The sequence below is a fragment of the Crocuta crocuta genome, unplaced genomic scaffold (assembly GCF_008692635.1).
Source record: "Crocuta crocuta isolate KB4526 unplaced genomic scaffold, BGI_CrCroc_1.0 scaffold636, whole genome shotgun sequence".
Lineage (NCBI taxonomy): Eukaryota > Metazoa > Chordata > Mammalia > Carnivora > Hyaenidae > Crocuta > Crocuta crocuta.
In genome coordinates this window covers 1,938,362-1,955,895 of record NW_027530380.1, presented here as the reverse complement: position 1 = coordinate 1,955,895, position 17,534 = coordinate 1,938,362, and the positions used below count along the sequence as shown (strand labels likewise).

At 43.8% G+C, this 17,534-nt stretch overlaps 1 protein-coding gene across 7 annotated transcripts in view; it reads right to left on the bottom strand.

Moving 5' to 3' along the window:
* CHKA (choline kinase alpha) overlaps positions 1-14,268 on the bottom strand; it is a 49,708-nt gene extending 35,440 nt beyond the window's left edge. For 2 of the 7 annotated variants that reach the window (XM_077766545.1, XM_077766547.1), the window contains exons 1-2: positions 4,291-4,315; positions 997-1,108 (exon numbers count right to left, since the gene is read on the bottom strand). In XM_077766545.1, coding sequence (XP_077622671.1) covers positions 997-1,092 — 96 coding nt within the window. In that variant the 5' untranslated portion in view covers positions 1,093-1,108; positions 4,291-4,315. Of the gene's footprint in view, positions 1-996; positions 1,109-4,290; positions 4,316-14,244 lie in introns of those variants that run through there. The other 5 variants (XM_077766548.1, XM_077766551.1, XM_077766546.1 and 2 more) reach the window with 4 other exon arrangements.
* Positions 14,269-17,534: the final 3,266 nt, after the last annotated feature.

Here is a 17,534-nt window from a genome sequence, read left to right as displayed (position 1 = left end):
CAGCAAGGGGCGGGGGTCAGCGGCGTGCTCTATCACAGAGCGGCCTCACATCTCCTCTGTGGAGTGCACACGACTCGGATGTATCAGCTGGCTTCCAACTCTCAAATCCTCAGCACTGCACAGCTTGAAAAGGCTGAGGAAAAACTATCCAACGAAAAGGCTCGGTTACATTATGACACAGAGTGCCGATTTTAACTGTAATATTCTGAAGATTACAACCGAATTATTGTAGGCATGGACATAATCTGCTTATCAGATTGAATGGAGACTAGTCTCTTAAAACAATGAGAAGATTATTCTCCATTTTACGATAATCAAAATGGGCCTTTTCAGAGAAGATTTAAATGGATATCAAAATTCTACCACCAAAATATAGCAAACAAACATTTGTACAAATGGTAAATTCAGGGTATAAATAGTTAAAAAAAAAAAAATCCAGACATTTGACATCTCCTGTAATTGGTTAGGACAATTCAATACGGCACTTTAATTGAAAATTAGATTCAATTCAGTAATATAAAAATTTAGAAAGATTATGAGTCTAACAAATTCAAAGTTTTAAAGAAAGCTCAAAAGGAGGTAGTTAAATTCAGCTCCACTGAGCTCATACCTTCTCCACCGAACTCCCCGCACCCTGTAAAACCTTTCTGATTATGTGATTTAAAACAATACCTTTTCCACATTGGAATTTCTGAGCTAAAAATTTCAATGTGTGGAAAACCCAAGCATTATAACCACGACTAAAGATTTAACCAACATCATATTTTCTCTGGATATAAAGCTGAGAATATTTGTACTAGCAAAAACAGGAAATCAGAACATAACAGGATATAAGCAAAAAACCCAGTTGTGCAGCCCAATTAAAATAAAAGCAGTACGTTAAAAACTAGTTTGAATAATACCATTCAAGTGTTTAACATCTCTTCCCAGGCAAGAGGAGGAAAACTCGTCACAGGGCCTCCCCACCCCCCATCCCCACGCAGCCTACGAACTCACCATCTTTAAAATCGCCCCGTACAGCCGCAGGAGCACTTTCCGAGGCTCGTCACCAACGGCGGCCACGGTGTCGGGTAAGGAGCACTGGAACAGCATGTTACTGAGGCCACCTCTGTTGGAAGGAAGAGGCCAGAAAGCATCAGTATTTTCAAGGTCAGCTAAGCCTTCCTGGGCAACTACAGATGAGAAATCAGGGCCCCACGGGAACAGTTCTCATCGCAATCTCCATCAACGCTTGGGATACGCGCGGTATAAAAGACGGGCTCCACAGGTTTTAGATCAATTGAGGCATATTAAAAACAGGCAAATTCCCAAGTCATTCTTCTTAGATCAGTGCTGGGGGGGACTTTTGTTTAAATAGCATGTGTGCACCCGCACGTGGCATGTGCCTCTAGAGAATGACCTGGATGGAAGAGAACCCTGTGCAGCACTGGGAGTAGAGGAAATCCCAGATGCATTTCTTCAGGCCCATGTTCTTCCATGATCCAAAATTTCCATTCTATTCCCACAATGACCAGGCTAAAATCTCGGGGCAATACTTAAACCACCTCCCCCGAGGCCTTCCACTTGAAGTATATGTAGTTCCACGTTCTTAAAAATGTCTCAACGGGGGCGCTCAGTTGAGCGTCCAACTTTTGATTTCGGCTTAGGTCATGATCTCACAGTTCCCGCATCAGGCTCTGTACTGACAGCTCAGAACCTGGAGCCTGCTTGGGATTCTGTGTCTCCTTCTCTCTCTGCCCCTCTCCTGCTTGAGCTCTGTCCCTCTCTCTCTCTCTCAAAAATAAATAAATGTTAAAAAAAAATTTTTTTTAATTGCAACATTAATTGGTCCTTGGAGCGCTCAGCGGAAATGGGAGATCTCAGTACCCTGAACCTTGCACTCTGACTATGAGAGAGACAAGAAACAAGTTACAGGGGTCATTTAAAATAGGAAAATAATTACCTTTGGGACAACATACCTACCCGGGTTGGACATGATTGGGTAGAGAAGGTGGTTAGTTAATGCAGGAATCAAGTTCAATGAAGGAATACAAAATACAAGAAGCAACTCAACTGCAGTAGGCTTCAGAGTCCCTCAGTCCTAATCGTATCTACCTGGCAAACTTTTTTTTTTAATTTTTAATGTTTTATATATTTCTGAGAGAGAGAGAGAGAGAGGCAGCATGAGCAGGGGAGGGTCAGAGGGAGAGGGAGACACAGAATCAGAAGCAGGCTCCAGTCTCTGAGCTGTCAGCACAGAGCCCGACCTGGGACTCGAACCCACGAACTGTGAGATCTTGACCTGAGCCAAAGTCAGACGCTTAGCCAACTGGGCCACCCAGGTGCCCCAGGTCCACCAGGCAAATCTTAACTATTACATAAGCAAAGCACTATGCTGGAAGCATAGAGAGAGAGCGTGAGCTTCTCAGGCTGCAGTGTTCAGCAGGTGAGCTCAGCCCTCTCCGCAGTCCTGCAGGGTGGATGCCAATACTGACTCCCGCCTATAGATGCGGAGACCAAACAGAGCAGGGGAGCAGCAGGTGCCATGCTAAGCACATAGTAGGTGCTGTGCCAGTCACACAATCACAAGAGCCTTACCTCAGGACTAGTCTGTACAAACTTGCGTGAAAAAAAGGTCTTTGTCTCCTGTGGCTGCTGTAACATACGACCACAAACTTCATGGCTTAAAACAACACAAACTTATCTTACATTTCTGGAGTTCAGACGCCAGGAAATAGGTCTTATGTGGCTAAAATCAAGATGTCGGCAGTGCTGAATATCAAAGGGATACACCACATTCCAGGAAACAGACACAAAATGACTAAAAACGGATTGACAGAGCTCATTGAATTTCAAAGGGTAGTGCTTCCTGGGGGAAATGAGGAACTGGGTGTTTAACAGGGACAGACTTTCAGACCAGGAAGATGAAAGTGTCCCCGAGATGGATGGTGGGGACGGCTGCACAACCGTGTGAGCATCCTTAATGCCACTGACACACACAATTAAAAATGGTTAAAACTAGTACATTTCATGCTGTGACTATTTCATCACAATATTTCTTTAATTTTTTAAAGTTTAATTTCTCCATCCAACGTGGGGCTCAAACTCACAACCCCGAGTCAAGAGTTGCATGCTCTTCTGACTGAGCCAGCCAGGCACCCCTTGCAAAGTTTTTAAAAAGGAATGAAGTGTTGACACCTGCTATGACATAAATGAATCTTAAAAACATTATGCTCGGTGAAGGGCGCCTGAGTGGCTCAGTCAGTTGAGCGTCCGACTTCGGCTCAGGCCATAATCTTGCAGTTCATGAGTTCAAGCCCCGCATCAGGCTCTGTGCCGACAGCTCAGAGCCTGGAGTCCACTTTGGATTCTGTGTCTCCCTCTCTCTCTGCCCCGCCTCCCTGGCGTGCACTTGGTCTCTCTCAAAATAAATAAACATTTGAAAAAAACAAAATCATTATGCTAGTTGAAAGAAACTAGTCACAATATTATGTGATTCCCTTCATATGAAATATCCAGAACCAGGGAATCTATAGACAGAAAGTAGGTCAGTGAGTGACTAGGGCTGAAGGGGCCAGCGTTTCATTCCAAGATGATGGAAAATGTTCTAAAACTGACTGTGGAAGTGGCACCTGGGTGGCTTAGTCGGTAGAGCACCTGACTTCGACTCAGGTCATGATCTCGTGGTTCATGAGTTCAAGCCCCACATTAGGTGCACTGCTGTCAGCAGAGAGCCCACTTAGGATCCTCTATCCCTCTCTCTCTGCGCTTCCCCCCCACACCCCGCTTGCATTCTCTCAAAAATACATAAAACATTTAAAAAAAATGTTTTAATGTTTATTCATTTCAGAGAGAGGGAGAGAGACAGACAGAATCCAAAGCATGCTTCAGGCTCCAAGCTGTCACCACAGAGCCGGATACAGGGCTCGAACCAATGAACTGGGAGATCATGACCTGAGCCAGAGTCAGATGCTTAATCAACTGAGCTACCCAGGTGTACCAAACAATTTTTTAAAAAGGCAGCTATTTTTAAAAAAGGACTATGGGATGACAGTTGCCCTACCAGTGAATATACTAAAAACCAGCAGATACATACACTTTAAATGGGCGAACTGTATGGTATGTGAACTATATCTCAATAAAGCAGTTTTTAAAAAAGAAAAATGACTTTTTTCCTATGTAATGATTTTTTCTTAACCAATTAAAAACTTGAAAGTGTTTCTACAAAAACAATGTTTCTCACATGTAAATAAAAGTCATATTTAAGAATTTTTTCAACAACTTACTTAAAAGAAAAATAATCATGAGTACCTGGGAATCTTCACAAGAGTAAAGATCTCTTTTCCCAAAAGGCAAATCAGCTGCTTACCCCAGTGAGGGAGGAAGAAAGACCAAGAAGCCCAAGGCTCTGGTTTTCCCCCAACTGAGCCTGGAAGCACACGGGAAGGTGTGGAGAGGACTCAGGGAGCCTTGACCTTCCTTCTCCGCGCAGGGCAACGCCTCTGCTGGGCAGCTTATCAGAATCGCCCTGCCACACACCCCTGGCTCCCAGGCGACAGAACAGGCATTCCATCAGTTAAAAGCCCTCGTTCTCCTTCCTGTCACACACTCGTGAGAGTTCAGTCAACAGCGGGAGCAAACAGATGAGCTACTGTTTTAAACTGTGTAACGCCATTCAGAGTTTAATCCCGTACTCCTAGGGGAGGCAGGCCGGCTAGCTTGGCCAGAAACAAGCCCACAACCTGGAAACCCTTCCCCTCCTGAATTATCTGTAGCCCTTGTTGCTCAATAGGCTGTAGCGGCAGGAAGTAAACCGTTGATTTTTTTTTAGTGACAAGCAAGATAAAGGAAACAAGGCCATTACCATGGATGACCCAAACTGTGAGAAACCACCAGGACAAAAACCCAGTTACCAATGGAGCCAAGCAACACGACAAGGAGCGAGAAGAGATGTTGGGAAGAGGCGCCCCAGACGTGGTAGCAAACCTACAGCAGCCCAACTGCCACATGACCTGTCAAGCTATGCTCCACAGCAAAAGCCCAGAAACTCTCAAGGACTCACACGAGTGGCAGAACTGCTTTATAATAAACATGTGTCACAGTCAAGCTCTGCAGACACGAGACACTCAAGTAAGTAAAAATATCAAATAAAATGAAACGAACACAATTATTTCACAATCAACCCACGGAAGCCACCCGCCGCAGGTGGGCAAGCCCCAGGGCGCCACTGGCAGGCACCCTCACCAGGCCGAGAGTGCGTCACCCACCCTGTGCACAGGCCCCTAACACAGAGCCAATGGACTAAGGGGCCGAACGAAGAGCTTCAATCAGATGTTAAAATGATCATTTCGATTTCTCTTGATATAGAGCTAATCAGGAATTAACTTAAAATGAAGAACAATGACTCCTCTAACGGAGCACACGTGGAAACAAAAAGGCAACATGCAGAAGAATGAAAGTTGACCATTTTCTCACACCATACACAAAAATAAACTCAAAATGGATAAAGGACCTGAATGTGAGACAGGAAACCATCAAAACCCTAGAGGAGAAAGCAGGAAACAACCTCCTTAACCTCAACCGCAGCAATTTCTTACTTGACACATCCCCAAAGGCAAGGGAATCAAGAGCAAAAATGAACTATTGGGACCTCATCAAGATTAAAAGCTTCTGCCCGGCAAAGGGAACAATCCGTAAAACTAATAGGCAACCACAGAATGGGAAAAGATAGCTGCAAATGACAAATCAGATAAAGGANTATGTTTGCACGTATAGAAGGATTAGGAGGAACTTAATGGAGGACCGTTGGGGAGAAGAAGGGGGGAAATGGTGGGGAAAGGGAGGGTGGCAAACCATGAGAGACTCTTGAATGCGGAGCACAAACTGAGGGAAGATGGGGTGGGGGGGAGGGGAAGGGGGTGATGGGCATGGAGGAGGGCACTTGTGGGGATGAACACTGGGTATTATATGGAAACCAATTTGACAATAAACTATTTAAAAAAAAAAAAAAAAAGGCTACCGTGGCAGAACAAAGCAAAGACCCCCAGGCTGAAGAGCTATGGCTGACGGGTTTCTGAGCTAAAGAAGGTGGTGTGTTAAAATGAAGGCACAGAGCAACCCCAGGGCCACCGTGCTGCCTTCATCACATTCGCTTGGAAGGGCGACCCCCCACCACAAGCAATGAAGGCTGGTGACCTGGGCATGTTTTTAAAGACTCAGGTTTTATCCGTTTTACTAGAGCAACTAAAGTAGGCTCCTTATGTGCAGTAAATTGTTGGCCTTTCAGATTTCAGAATTCACATTCCAAAAAATCTTAATACGGATCTTAAAGACGCCCAAAATAAAAAATATAACAAGCTACCCAAAGTCTATCGTTTGAACATAACAACTTTGAACACTCTGGGTTGCTGTTTTGTGCTGTTTTGTTTTTTTAAGTAGGCTCCATGCCCAACATGGGGCATGAACGCATGATCCTGAGATCAAGAGTCACATGCTCTATGCACTGAGCCAGGCAGGCGCCCCTACATATTCTGGGTTTTTTATTTGTCATTTTCCTAAGCTCCTCTTTTCCTACTTCTTTCTTGTTAATGAAAATTAGAATCATCGTATAATGTTCCTTTTCTCTTTATATTATGAGCATTTCCCACCAACTCAGCATTAAAAACACAATTTTTAATCATGCATACAATTTCATCTTAAAGACTGAGCATGGTTTATTTAGCCAAGAGCTGACTGCTGCAGACAGTGGACTTCTCCATAACTGTTTACTTCTAGCCATAACTCTGTGGTATGGACACCTGAGCATCGACCTTTACGCACAATCTGATGACACCCTTTGGTTACAGCTGGTTTTTCTGGGTCGAAGGACACTAACATTTTAAAATTCTTACTGCCCATTGCCAAAGTATCCTACACACAAGCCACTCCCTCCTCGCCTGTCAGCAACATCACAACTCCTGCCTCGTATACTTGACTGACTCATCAGTGGAGAATCAACATACCAAATATTATTTTCTAGAACATCAAATTGCTAGTGAGAATAACTAATAATAAAAAACTTGCACAGGACATATCTGTAGGTACATCAATACGGAAAAAAATAGTTATTAAATAAACTATAAAACATGCTGAGAGCTAGCAGCTTTATTTAAATGACTTCTTGGCAACAAGCATCAATGATTTTCCCCCAAGCTGATAAATGTCAATCCATTACTCTCCCCAGAAAGCCATAAAATTAATTGCACTAACCACTAAGAGGAGAAGAGAAAATTAGAAAATGTAAAGTACCAGTTAATCTAAAAATTCAGTTGACTCAGAAATGGGTCAAAGATACTATGTCACAGAAGGCAACATACTAATCGACAATTATTTCTTTTTATCAACGATTATTAAAAAGAACCTTGAGAAACCCCACAAAACCATTTCAAAACAAAAACTGCTCCATGTAACACTAAGATTTGGTATCTGACACTACTTGCTCTCAAAGTTCCTTATGGCAAAACCCTTTAACCACACAGACACAGAACCCAGCACCTCTCTCGTCCCCGGGGTTCCACTGTCCCAGCACCCTGGGCATCGTAAAGACTGTCAGGAGAAACATTCCAGAATAAAGTCCAGAGAAGGGAAGCTTGCTAACCCCCGCCTCTTGCCCTTTGCCCTCCTCCCACAAGACACCCTTCCATGCTGTCCACACTCTCCCGGCTTTTCAAAGTCTTTTCACTTCTGCTTTAGCAGCTACGGCCCTCTCCCCACGAGGGGGCTTCCGCAGGGCCTCATCCTGAATTCCGCCACTGAGCCGACAGGCCAAAGGCAGGAAAAGGAAGAGAGTCAGACAGAAAGACTCAGAAAAGACGGCATTTTCAATAGCTCATGGGCAGGAGAAAGCAGTCCACTTCCAACCATTCCTTCAGGCACGAGTTGCCTCCCCAGTGACCGTACACACCCCCTACAGAACCCTAGGCTTCCTTAGTCACAATCCACAAGCGGACAAAGGGCCACTCATACACCAGATCTGCCTGCAGTTCTCACTAGTGACGTGGGGTCCCTGAAAAAGGTCAGAGACACCTGCAAGATTCTTGGGTTTCTCCACATGACCCTGCTCTCGATGTACACAAATGTCCCCTGGTCCTGGACTGCGACGGGATGTATTCTGCACAGAGTTCCAATGCACAGGCATATCCGACTGGATTTGGGGGTGGGAATGTCTCTGGACTACTACCGATCTCAAACACAGGACTGAGCAACACACTCGGAGTCATCCAGAATCCTTGTGCACATACCTGACAAGCAATAGGTACTGTTATAAAGAGCCACTCCTCACAAAAAATCTGGGCAAAAATAGGGACAGGAGAACACAATCTCCTGCCAAAACTGACGTGTATATCTGAGTGAATATTAGAAATAACCATCACACTGTGGGAACCGCAATGGAAAGGAGACTAGAAGATCAGACAGGAGGCTGATTATTAACACTATTAACATTTTAATTTCCAGCAAACCATTCTACCTCTCTAGGCCTCCGGGGCTAAGAACACCTCTCTCCTTAGGACCGCTACCCAGATTAACTGAGATGAACGTGATCAATATAGTATCTGGCAATAGCAAGCACTTAATAAATGCAATATTTTATTAGAGTGATTACCTTAGAAAACAGAAGTTCTAGTATTTAAACTATCATGAAAAGATCAAAATCATATTTAAGTTAAAATATAAAATCACATACCTACTTAAAACACAGCAGCTCAATAAATACCAATATAAAACAATCTGAGATATAGTGTTGCTTTTAGCACCAAAAAAAAGGTGCTCTATTGTAAGAGCACCTTTAACTTTTTTTTTCAATTGGAAGTTTTAAAGAAGAGGAGGTAGCTACATGTTCTTAGCCCTGCACACTGCCTAATACATGGTAGCTCTCAGTATTTGTTGAAGGAATGAATACACCCAAATATACTAATACACGCAAAGCATCTCTCTGGAAGAATGTTCAAGAACTTAAGAACATTGCTTGCCTCTAGAGAGGGGCACTGGGGTCAGAGGTGACAGAAAGATTTATGGTATATCCTTTTATAATGTTTGAATTTGAAAACCAGTACAGATTACCTATTAAAAATATTTTTATTTTTTTAATTTATTTTTTTTATATTTTTATGTATTTCTAGGAGAGAGAGAGAGACAGCGTGAGCAGGGGAGGGTCAGAGAGAGAGGGAGTCACAGACTGAAACAGACTCCAGGCTCTGAGCTGGCAGTCAGCACAGAGCCCGACGCGGGGCTCGAACCCACGAACCGCGAGATAATGACCTAAGCGAAAGTCGGACGCCCAACCGACTAAGCCACCCAGGCGCCCCAAAAATTGTTTAAACAAAATGAACAAAAATAACCCTTGTTTTTCCCCAACTGTCTTCTGTAGTCACTTTACAAATAAAAGGAATGCTCCAGGAGGGAGCTGGCCCACTTGACTGAATTTCCTGGTTAATCATCCAGTAGGTGTGAAGAAGCATCATCCTAACTGCAAGACAATTACAGGTTAACAAAGAAAATATTCTTGTTGAAAATCTAAAAATTCCTTCATACCTCCCTCCACTCCTGCGTTAAATCTAACTTGCAAATATGATGTGTCTGTTAATGATCTGAGCCCCTTGATGATCTGAACATGAAATATCACCACAGAACTACGGAGGCAAGAAAAGACATCACAAAAAGGAACTCAGATTTGAGTGGCTTCCAAAGCACAACAAGGAATGTTTTTAATTCTTAGATAATCCTGGGGCGCCTGGGTGGCTTAGTCGGTTAAGCGTCCGACTTTCGCTTAGGTCATGATCTCGCGGTTCGTGGGTTCGAGCCCCGCGTCGGGCTCTGTGCTGATTGCCAGCTCAGAGCCTGGAGCCTGTTTCAGTCTGTGACTCCCTCTCTCTCTGACCCTCCCCTGCTCACGCTGTCTCTCTCTCTCTCTCTCCTAGAAATAAATAAAACATAAAAAAAAAAATTCTTAGATAATCCTGCGTCTTCTTATTTTTACATTTCAAGAGAATAAAATAAGTAAGTCACAGAGATGAAAAGTGCAACATAGAGTATATAGTCAACAATGACAACATTTTTTAGTGACAGATGTAGGCCACGCTCATCATGGTAAGCACTGAATAATGTGCAGAATTGTTGAACCTCATGTTGTACACCTGACACTAATATAACCCTGTGTGTTAATTATACTTCGATAAGAAAATAATTTTTAATTGAAAAAAAAGAGTCTTAAAACAGAAGAACCCAGAGATACCACTTAAACCATGACTTCTCAAACTCTCCCATCAAAGTGTTTCAAATGCCAGGTTAGAAATATGCTTGCTCTCTCATAAATATGTATACATATCCAGGCAGTATTTTCTCTTCTACTCCATAATATACCAGTTTTCTGTTTTAACAAACACAGCTGGTCAATGCAAACTACTCTCTGAATCTGTGAATACAATTAGCTTTCTGGCGAGATTTATAAGATTACATTGTGGCCGGACTACTAATATAGGTATTCTAGATTGATAAGCACAAATCTAACCCTTTACTTGATATTATGGACAAGGGAGTGGTTAAAAAAAAAAAAGAATAAGGAAAATTTTTAGTAAACTGGGCCCCAGTTCATTGGGCCTTTTACTGCCAATTTCCTGCCTCAAATCACATAACAGATAATATTCTGGGTACTTTTCAGGCCTCCTTTTTAGCCCTGCATTTCTTGATAGTTTTAAAACTGCCTAAATGAATTTTATCCATTATCAATCTATAATAAAGGCTCATCTGCTTCTGGATGAATTTTCCAACCCTCAACTTCAGAGAACTAGATTTTTTTCTCCCCCAACTTGTCTCTCTCTACATCAGCCCCATCCATTGTTCCAAAGCTGCCAGCATATCCCTTTCCAACAGAAGTCTAAGATGCTAGACAGGAAAGCAGCTCAGGGAAACGTACATGTTACCTATACCCGAGACAAATCCACAAAATCCCCAAACCTGGCAGCGCACAAAATAAATCAAGTTCCTCTTAATTTGCTACTAGATCATCACCATTCAAACAGGCTACTCTAACATGTAGCCGTAAAGTACAATTAATTCCCAGACATAACAGCAATGGGTAGATTTTCAAGGAAGGGGAAGGTGAAATGAACACTTCTCCCCTACATGGTAAAGGAGACAATGCCACCGACTTTGGTCACCTTTTAGGGCACGGCTGTTCTTCACCTGAAGGCCAGCAGTGGCTGAAGTGCTCCCCTTTGAAACACAGAGAACAAGTCACTTGAAGTGACCCAACCATAAAGAGAGGAAGCAAAGGAAGGTGGCTACTGCTGCCACAGCTGGACAAGCCACCTCTCTACTTTCTACAGTTCAGTTCAGACTGTCACGTGGGACAGCACAGTGCTGCCCGTAAACCCCTCACCCCCTCTCCAGGAATTAAGTCGCAGGAACAAGCTGTCATCTTAGGTCCACAGCACATACAGAGGAAACAAAGGCCACTTCACAAATCCATCCAAACTTTCCACCCACCTTACCAAAAACTCTGAATGCTACCATCAAGTGCTGACCATGAAAACGTATTCAATTTTGGTTGCTCTGTAAAGTTCACATAGCTTGTAAATACACTCCATGCATGAAAGAAAGTCAAAGGACACCTGGCTGGCTCAGCTGGTACAGCATGTAATTTATGTCAGGATTGTGAGTTGGAGCCCCACACTGGGTGTAGAAATTACCTAAAATAATATTTGAAAGAAAGGAAGAAAGAAAGGAAGAAAGGAAGGAAGAAAGGAAGAAAGAGAGGGGCACCTGGTGGCTCAGTTGGTTAAGCATCTGACTCTTGGTGTGGTTCAGGTCATAATCTCACAGTTCATGGGTTTAAGCCCTGTGTCAGGCTCTGTGCTAACAGTGTGGAGACTGCTTGGGATCCTCTCTCTCTGCCCCTCCCCTGCTCCTGCTCACTCACTCTTTCTCAAAATAAATAAGTAAATGTTTTTAAAAAAGAAATTATAAACAAAAAAAAATAGTTAACAATAAAAATAAATAAATAACAGGAAGACAAATTGGAGTTGATGAGATCATCAAAACCTTCTCAGCCCCGGAGAAAAAAGCTTAACAGTCCAGTAGATGTGATTTATTTGAGCTGCCTCACGTGACCCACAACAGCATCAGGAAGCTGGCAGACACAGTATAGATCTTAGGCACTTATGAATGTCATATCCTGCGATTCAAGTACCGGTTTGTAGGTTAAGAAGCAGTGGGTGATTTTGTGGAAGAACAAGTTTTAACTACAAGTTATAAGGCAAACATACAGGAGAGAGCTTCTGAGCTAGTCTCTGCATTGGCAGCTAGGAGTGGCTTCAACGTTTTCAACTCTTTATGCTATAGAGTATATTTTTCTAAAGTTTTGGAGTATAATCACTTCTTTAGATAGGGTTTACTGTGTAATACAGCTTTTATTTTAGGAATACACATTTAAATAGCTTTAAAAATGGCTCTCAACCTTTATGTGTAGACTTAGCAGGTCTCAAAGAGGTCACTTAATTTCTATTTTATTCCACAGCATTCTAAGCAGGAAAACTCCATGCTATCGTCATACAACTTAGTGGAGTGCCCAAAGTCCTGCTGAAGTCTGACATTCCTAATGTCAAACAGCTACATACGTTCCCCCCCCCAATTTTTCACCAGCCACTTTTTAAGTTTGTTTTATTTATTTATTTTATTCATTTTTAAAGTAGGCTCCAAGCCCAGCATGGAGACAAAACGGGGCTCGAACTCATGCCTGTGAGATTAAGAGTTGGCCTGAGATCAAGAGTTGGTTGCTTAACCTTACTGAGCCGCCTAGGGGCCCCTTTTTTCTTCTTCATTTTCTTATTCATTGTTTTTAGTCACCTCTACATTCAACGTGGGGCTTGAACTTACAACCCCACCATCAAGAGCCAGCCAGGCGCCCCTCTTTTTTTTTTCCAATCTTTAAATTGTGATAAAATACACATGACAATTTACCACCTCAACCATCTTTGAGTGCACAGCTCAGTGGCATTAAGTATATTCACACTGTTTTGCAACCACCACCAGAAAGTCTCTAGAACTCTCTGTATCTTGCAAAACTGAAACTGAGCCCATTAAGCACAGACTCTCCATTCTCCCCTCCCCCAGCCTCTGGCAACCACCATCTACTTGGTCTTTAGGATGTGACTCCGCTAGAGATCTCACACAAGTCAAATCACAGGTCTTTCTGGGACTGGCAATTATTTCACTTAGCACGGCCTCAAGGTTCATCTACGTGGTAGCATGTGTCAGAATCTTCTGCTTTCAGGGGCGCCTGGGGAGCTCAGTCAGTTGAGTGTCCGACTCTTGATTTAGGCTCAGGTCATGAACTCAGCGTCATGGGACCAAGCCGAGCATGGAGCCTGTTGAAGCTTTCTCTCTCTCCTCTCTCTCTCTCTCTCTATCTCTCCCTCTCTCCCTCTGCCCTTCTCCCAGACAGGCTCGAGGGCGTTCTCTCTCTCAAAGTTAAAAGAAAGAAAAAAGACTCTCCTTTTTAGGGTTAAAAAATATTCCACTGGAAAGGATTCATAACTAGGTGCATCTGCTCAGTGTTGAGGGAATGATAAACCCAAGAACTTGCCTGCTCCAGAGAAATCTTTAACAGAAGATTTGCACCTGCTACACTAAGATGGGGAGTTATCTGGTCTGCACCTAACTAACCGTATTCTGCTAAAAAAGCAAAAAAAGCCCCCTGAAACATCTGCAAATTGCCCACAAGTAACGGCGTGTCAAGTCCAGCACACAAAGGACTCAGTCTCCCCGGGGCTCACTGCCTGGAACCAAAAGGTTTCACTTTTTCTCAAAGTCAAATGACTAGGAGGGAAAAAACCCAATTCAAACATAACCACTATCTCCATAGAGAAGGGACTGGCAAGAACAAAGGACTGGATGCATGGAAAATAGAAGACCCTGAAATACCAAAATAGCCAATGAATTTGGAAAACAAAAGAAATAAGGAAGGGAAAAGTCGATCTTTGCAAAATTTCTTCTAACCATCTACAACTCAACTTGAAATAATCCTGGCTCGGGAGGGCGGGCTGGGGGGAGAAGGGCACACTGAGGAAAACGGCAGCATCGGTGTGTGGTAATCAGGAACAGGTGCCTTAACCCCAAGCCTGGAGGCAGAATTAAGAGAAACAGCCTTTGACCTTGGTGAGCTGGCTCCCACAGACAGCTGCGTGGCCTTGGGCAAGTTACTGATGCCTTTTAAGCCCGTCTTCTCACCATGAAATAACGCGTGTCTGGCAGGGGCTCTGTGGCGATCCCGTGAGGTACCACCAGCTGCTCATCAGGAGCAACGGCGAAGCGAAGGTTCGTCTGTTCAGAGTGGGCCAGACGGATGAAAGGGCAAAGCGGGACCTGAGTCCCGTATCCCAAGGGCTGCTCAACCCTGGCACTGTTGACACTCGGGGCCTGAGAGTTCTCTGCTGGAGGAAGGGGAGGGGCTGTCCTTTGTACCGTAAGATGGTTAGCGGTTTCCTTGCCCTCCACCCACTAGATGCCAGTAGTGCCACCACCACAATCACCACCCATTCGTGACAATCAAAATGTCCCACAGAAAAGGTTCCTAAAATACGCATTTCTTTTTTTTTTTTTTTTAAGTTTATTTCTTTATTGGGAGAAAGAGAGCAAACAGAGAAGGGGCAGAGAGAAAGGGAAAGACAGAGAATCCCAAGCAGGCTCCATACTGTCAGTGCAGAACCCGACACAGGGCTCAAACTCACAAACCATGAGATCATTACCCGAGTGAAAACCAAGAGTCGGATGCTTAACTGACTGAGCTCCCCAGGCGCCCCCCTAAAATACCCATTTCAAGCGATAGTCTTATTAGCATCTTTGGAAAGTAGCAAGCTGCTGCCTGCTCTTTTCACCGGAGAGGTTCTTCCACCTTTCAGAGTTCAGGGTTACTGCCACTGTCTTCACAAAGTGCTCCCACAGCACTCCTAGCTCACATGGACCTCCCAGGCCTTATTTTTCTTACTGTTTCATCATCAGCCCCTGGGTTACTGGGACACTCATAAAAAGTACCGGGCACAGTGAGATGTGTAAATACGTTATGAAAGACACGGAGTGGCGCCTGGCTGGCTCGGTCAGTAGGACATGCAACTCTGACCTCGGGGGTTGTGAGTTTAAGCTCCAGGTTGGGTACAGAGCTTGCTTACATATATACATACATCCCTTGTGAAAGACATGTACAGTACAACCTTGTTGTGGACACAAAACAGACTCCTGAAAAGCTACAGACAAGGGCTGTCCAAGGGCAAGACAAGATTCTCTGCCAGCTAATAGAGGATGGTGAGAGAGTGGAGGGGGTGAGGCTGGCTGCCAGGGCTCCACTGCAAGGAAAAACCCAGAAGAACATGGGCATTGGTATCAGAGCTGGACCAGCTAAGAGACTGGACTGGAAAAAAAAAAATCCTGGAACTAATAAGAACTACAGCAAGGTTGCAGGATACAGAGTTAACATAAAAGTCCATCACTTTCCCCTATACTAGCAATGAGCAAGTACAAGTTAAAGTTAAAAATATATTACCATGTATATCAGCAACCAAAAAATGAAAATTTAAGTTTAAATGTCACAAAATACGTACAAGATCTGTAAGAAAAAAATACAAAACTCTACTGAAAGATAGCAGAGAACTAAATAAAATGAAGAAATAGTCCATGTCCATGGACAGGAAGACTCAATACTGCCCAGATGTCAATTCTGCCCTTGATGTGTAGATTCAACAAATCCCAATCAAAATCCCAGTATTGGCAAACTGACTCGAGTTTACACAGAGGCCAAAACACCCAGAACAGCCAATTCGGTTTTAAAGGAGAAGAACAAAGCCAGAGGACTGACACGACCTGACTTCAAAACTTACTACAAAGCTGCCTAATCAGGACTGTGTGGTGTTGGCAAGAGATGGACAAACAGATCGATGGAACAGATTGCAGAGCCCAGAAATAGATCCACATAGATACAGTCCACAGATCTTGACAAAGAGCAAAGGCAATTTAGTAGAGAAAGGACAGCCTTAACAAATGGTGCTGGAATGACTAGACATTCACATTTAAAAAATGAAATCGGGACACAGACCTTGCATCCTTCACAAAAGTTAACCCCAAACGGATCCTAGGTGTAAATGTAAAATGCAAACCTACAAGCCAGACTATAACAGGCAATCTTCTAAATGACCTTGGTTACGGTGATTACATTTTAGATACCACACCAAAGGCAGGATCCATAAAAGAAATAATTGATAAGCTGGACTTCATTAAAATTTAAAACTTCTCCACAAATGATGTCATTCAAGAAAATAAGATGACAACCACAAACTGTAAGAAAATATCTGCGAAAGACACACTGGGTAAATGACTATTAGCCAAAAGACACAAAGAGCTCTGAGATCATAACAATAAGAAAATAAATAACTCGATTTAAAAAATGGGCAAAAAACCTAAACACACACCTCACCAAAGAAGATATGCATGCAGAGGGCAAGAAAGCATATAAAAAGATGCTCAACATCGTATGTCCTTAGGAAATCACAAATTAAAACAACGAGACACCAGGGGCGCCTGGGTAGCTCAGCCAGTTAAGTGTCGGATTTCAGCTCAGGTTATGATCTCATAGTTGGTAAGTTCGAGCCCCAAGTCAGGCTCTGTGCTGACAGCTCAGAGCTTGGAGCCTGCTTTGGATTCTGCATCTCCCCCTCTCTCTCTGCCCCTCCCTGGCTCACACTGTCTCTCTCTCTCTCTCAAAAGTAAATACACATTAAAAATTTTTGTTTAAACGAGACACCCACACACACCTGTTAGAGTGGCCAAAATCTAGACCACTGACCCCGAATGCTGGCGAAGGTGTGGGGCCACCACAGCTCTCGCTCGCTGCTGGCGGGAACACAAGATGGTGCAGCCGCTCTGGAGGACAGACTGTGGGTTTCTTAACAAAACAAAACATGCTCTTACCACAGAATCCAGCAACTGCACACCTTCATATTTACTCAAAAGAGCCGAAAGCGTCTGTCCGCACAAGAAGCTGCACGCGGTTATTTACAGCAGCTTTATTCCGAACTGCCAAAACCAGGAGGCAACCCAGAGGTCCTGCAGTAGGGAACGGGTGGACCGTGGCCCGTCCGTGTGGCATCGTGTTCAGTACTAAAACGAAATACACCACCAAGCCATGAGGAGACTTCTAAATGCATCCTGTTAAGTGAAAGAAGCCCTTCTGAAAAGGCTACACACTTCATGCTTCCCATCATGGGACATCTGAGGAGAGGAGTTGGGAGGAGAGGGGGATAAACAGCAAGACAGAGGGCGTTCAGGGCAGAGAAGCTACTCCGCAGGTTGCTACAATGGTGGAAATGTGTCATCAAACACTTCTCCAAACCCACAGAATGCACAGCACTGGAAGTGACCCTTAGTGTAAATCTCAGACTTTGCGTGATGGTAATGTGTTGACGTAGGCTCACTGATTTTAACAAATGGACCGCTCTGGTGGGGGGGGGGGGGGGCGGGGGGGCGCAGAG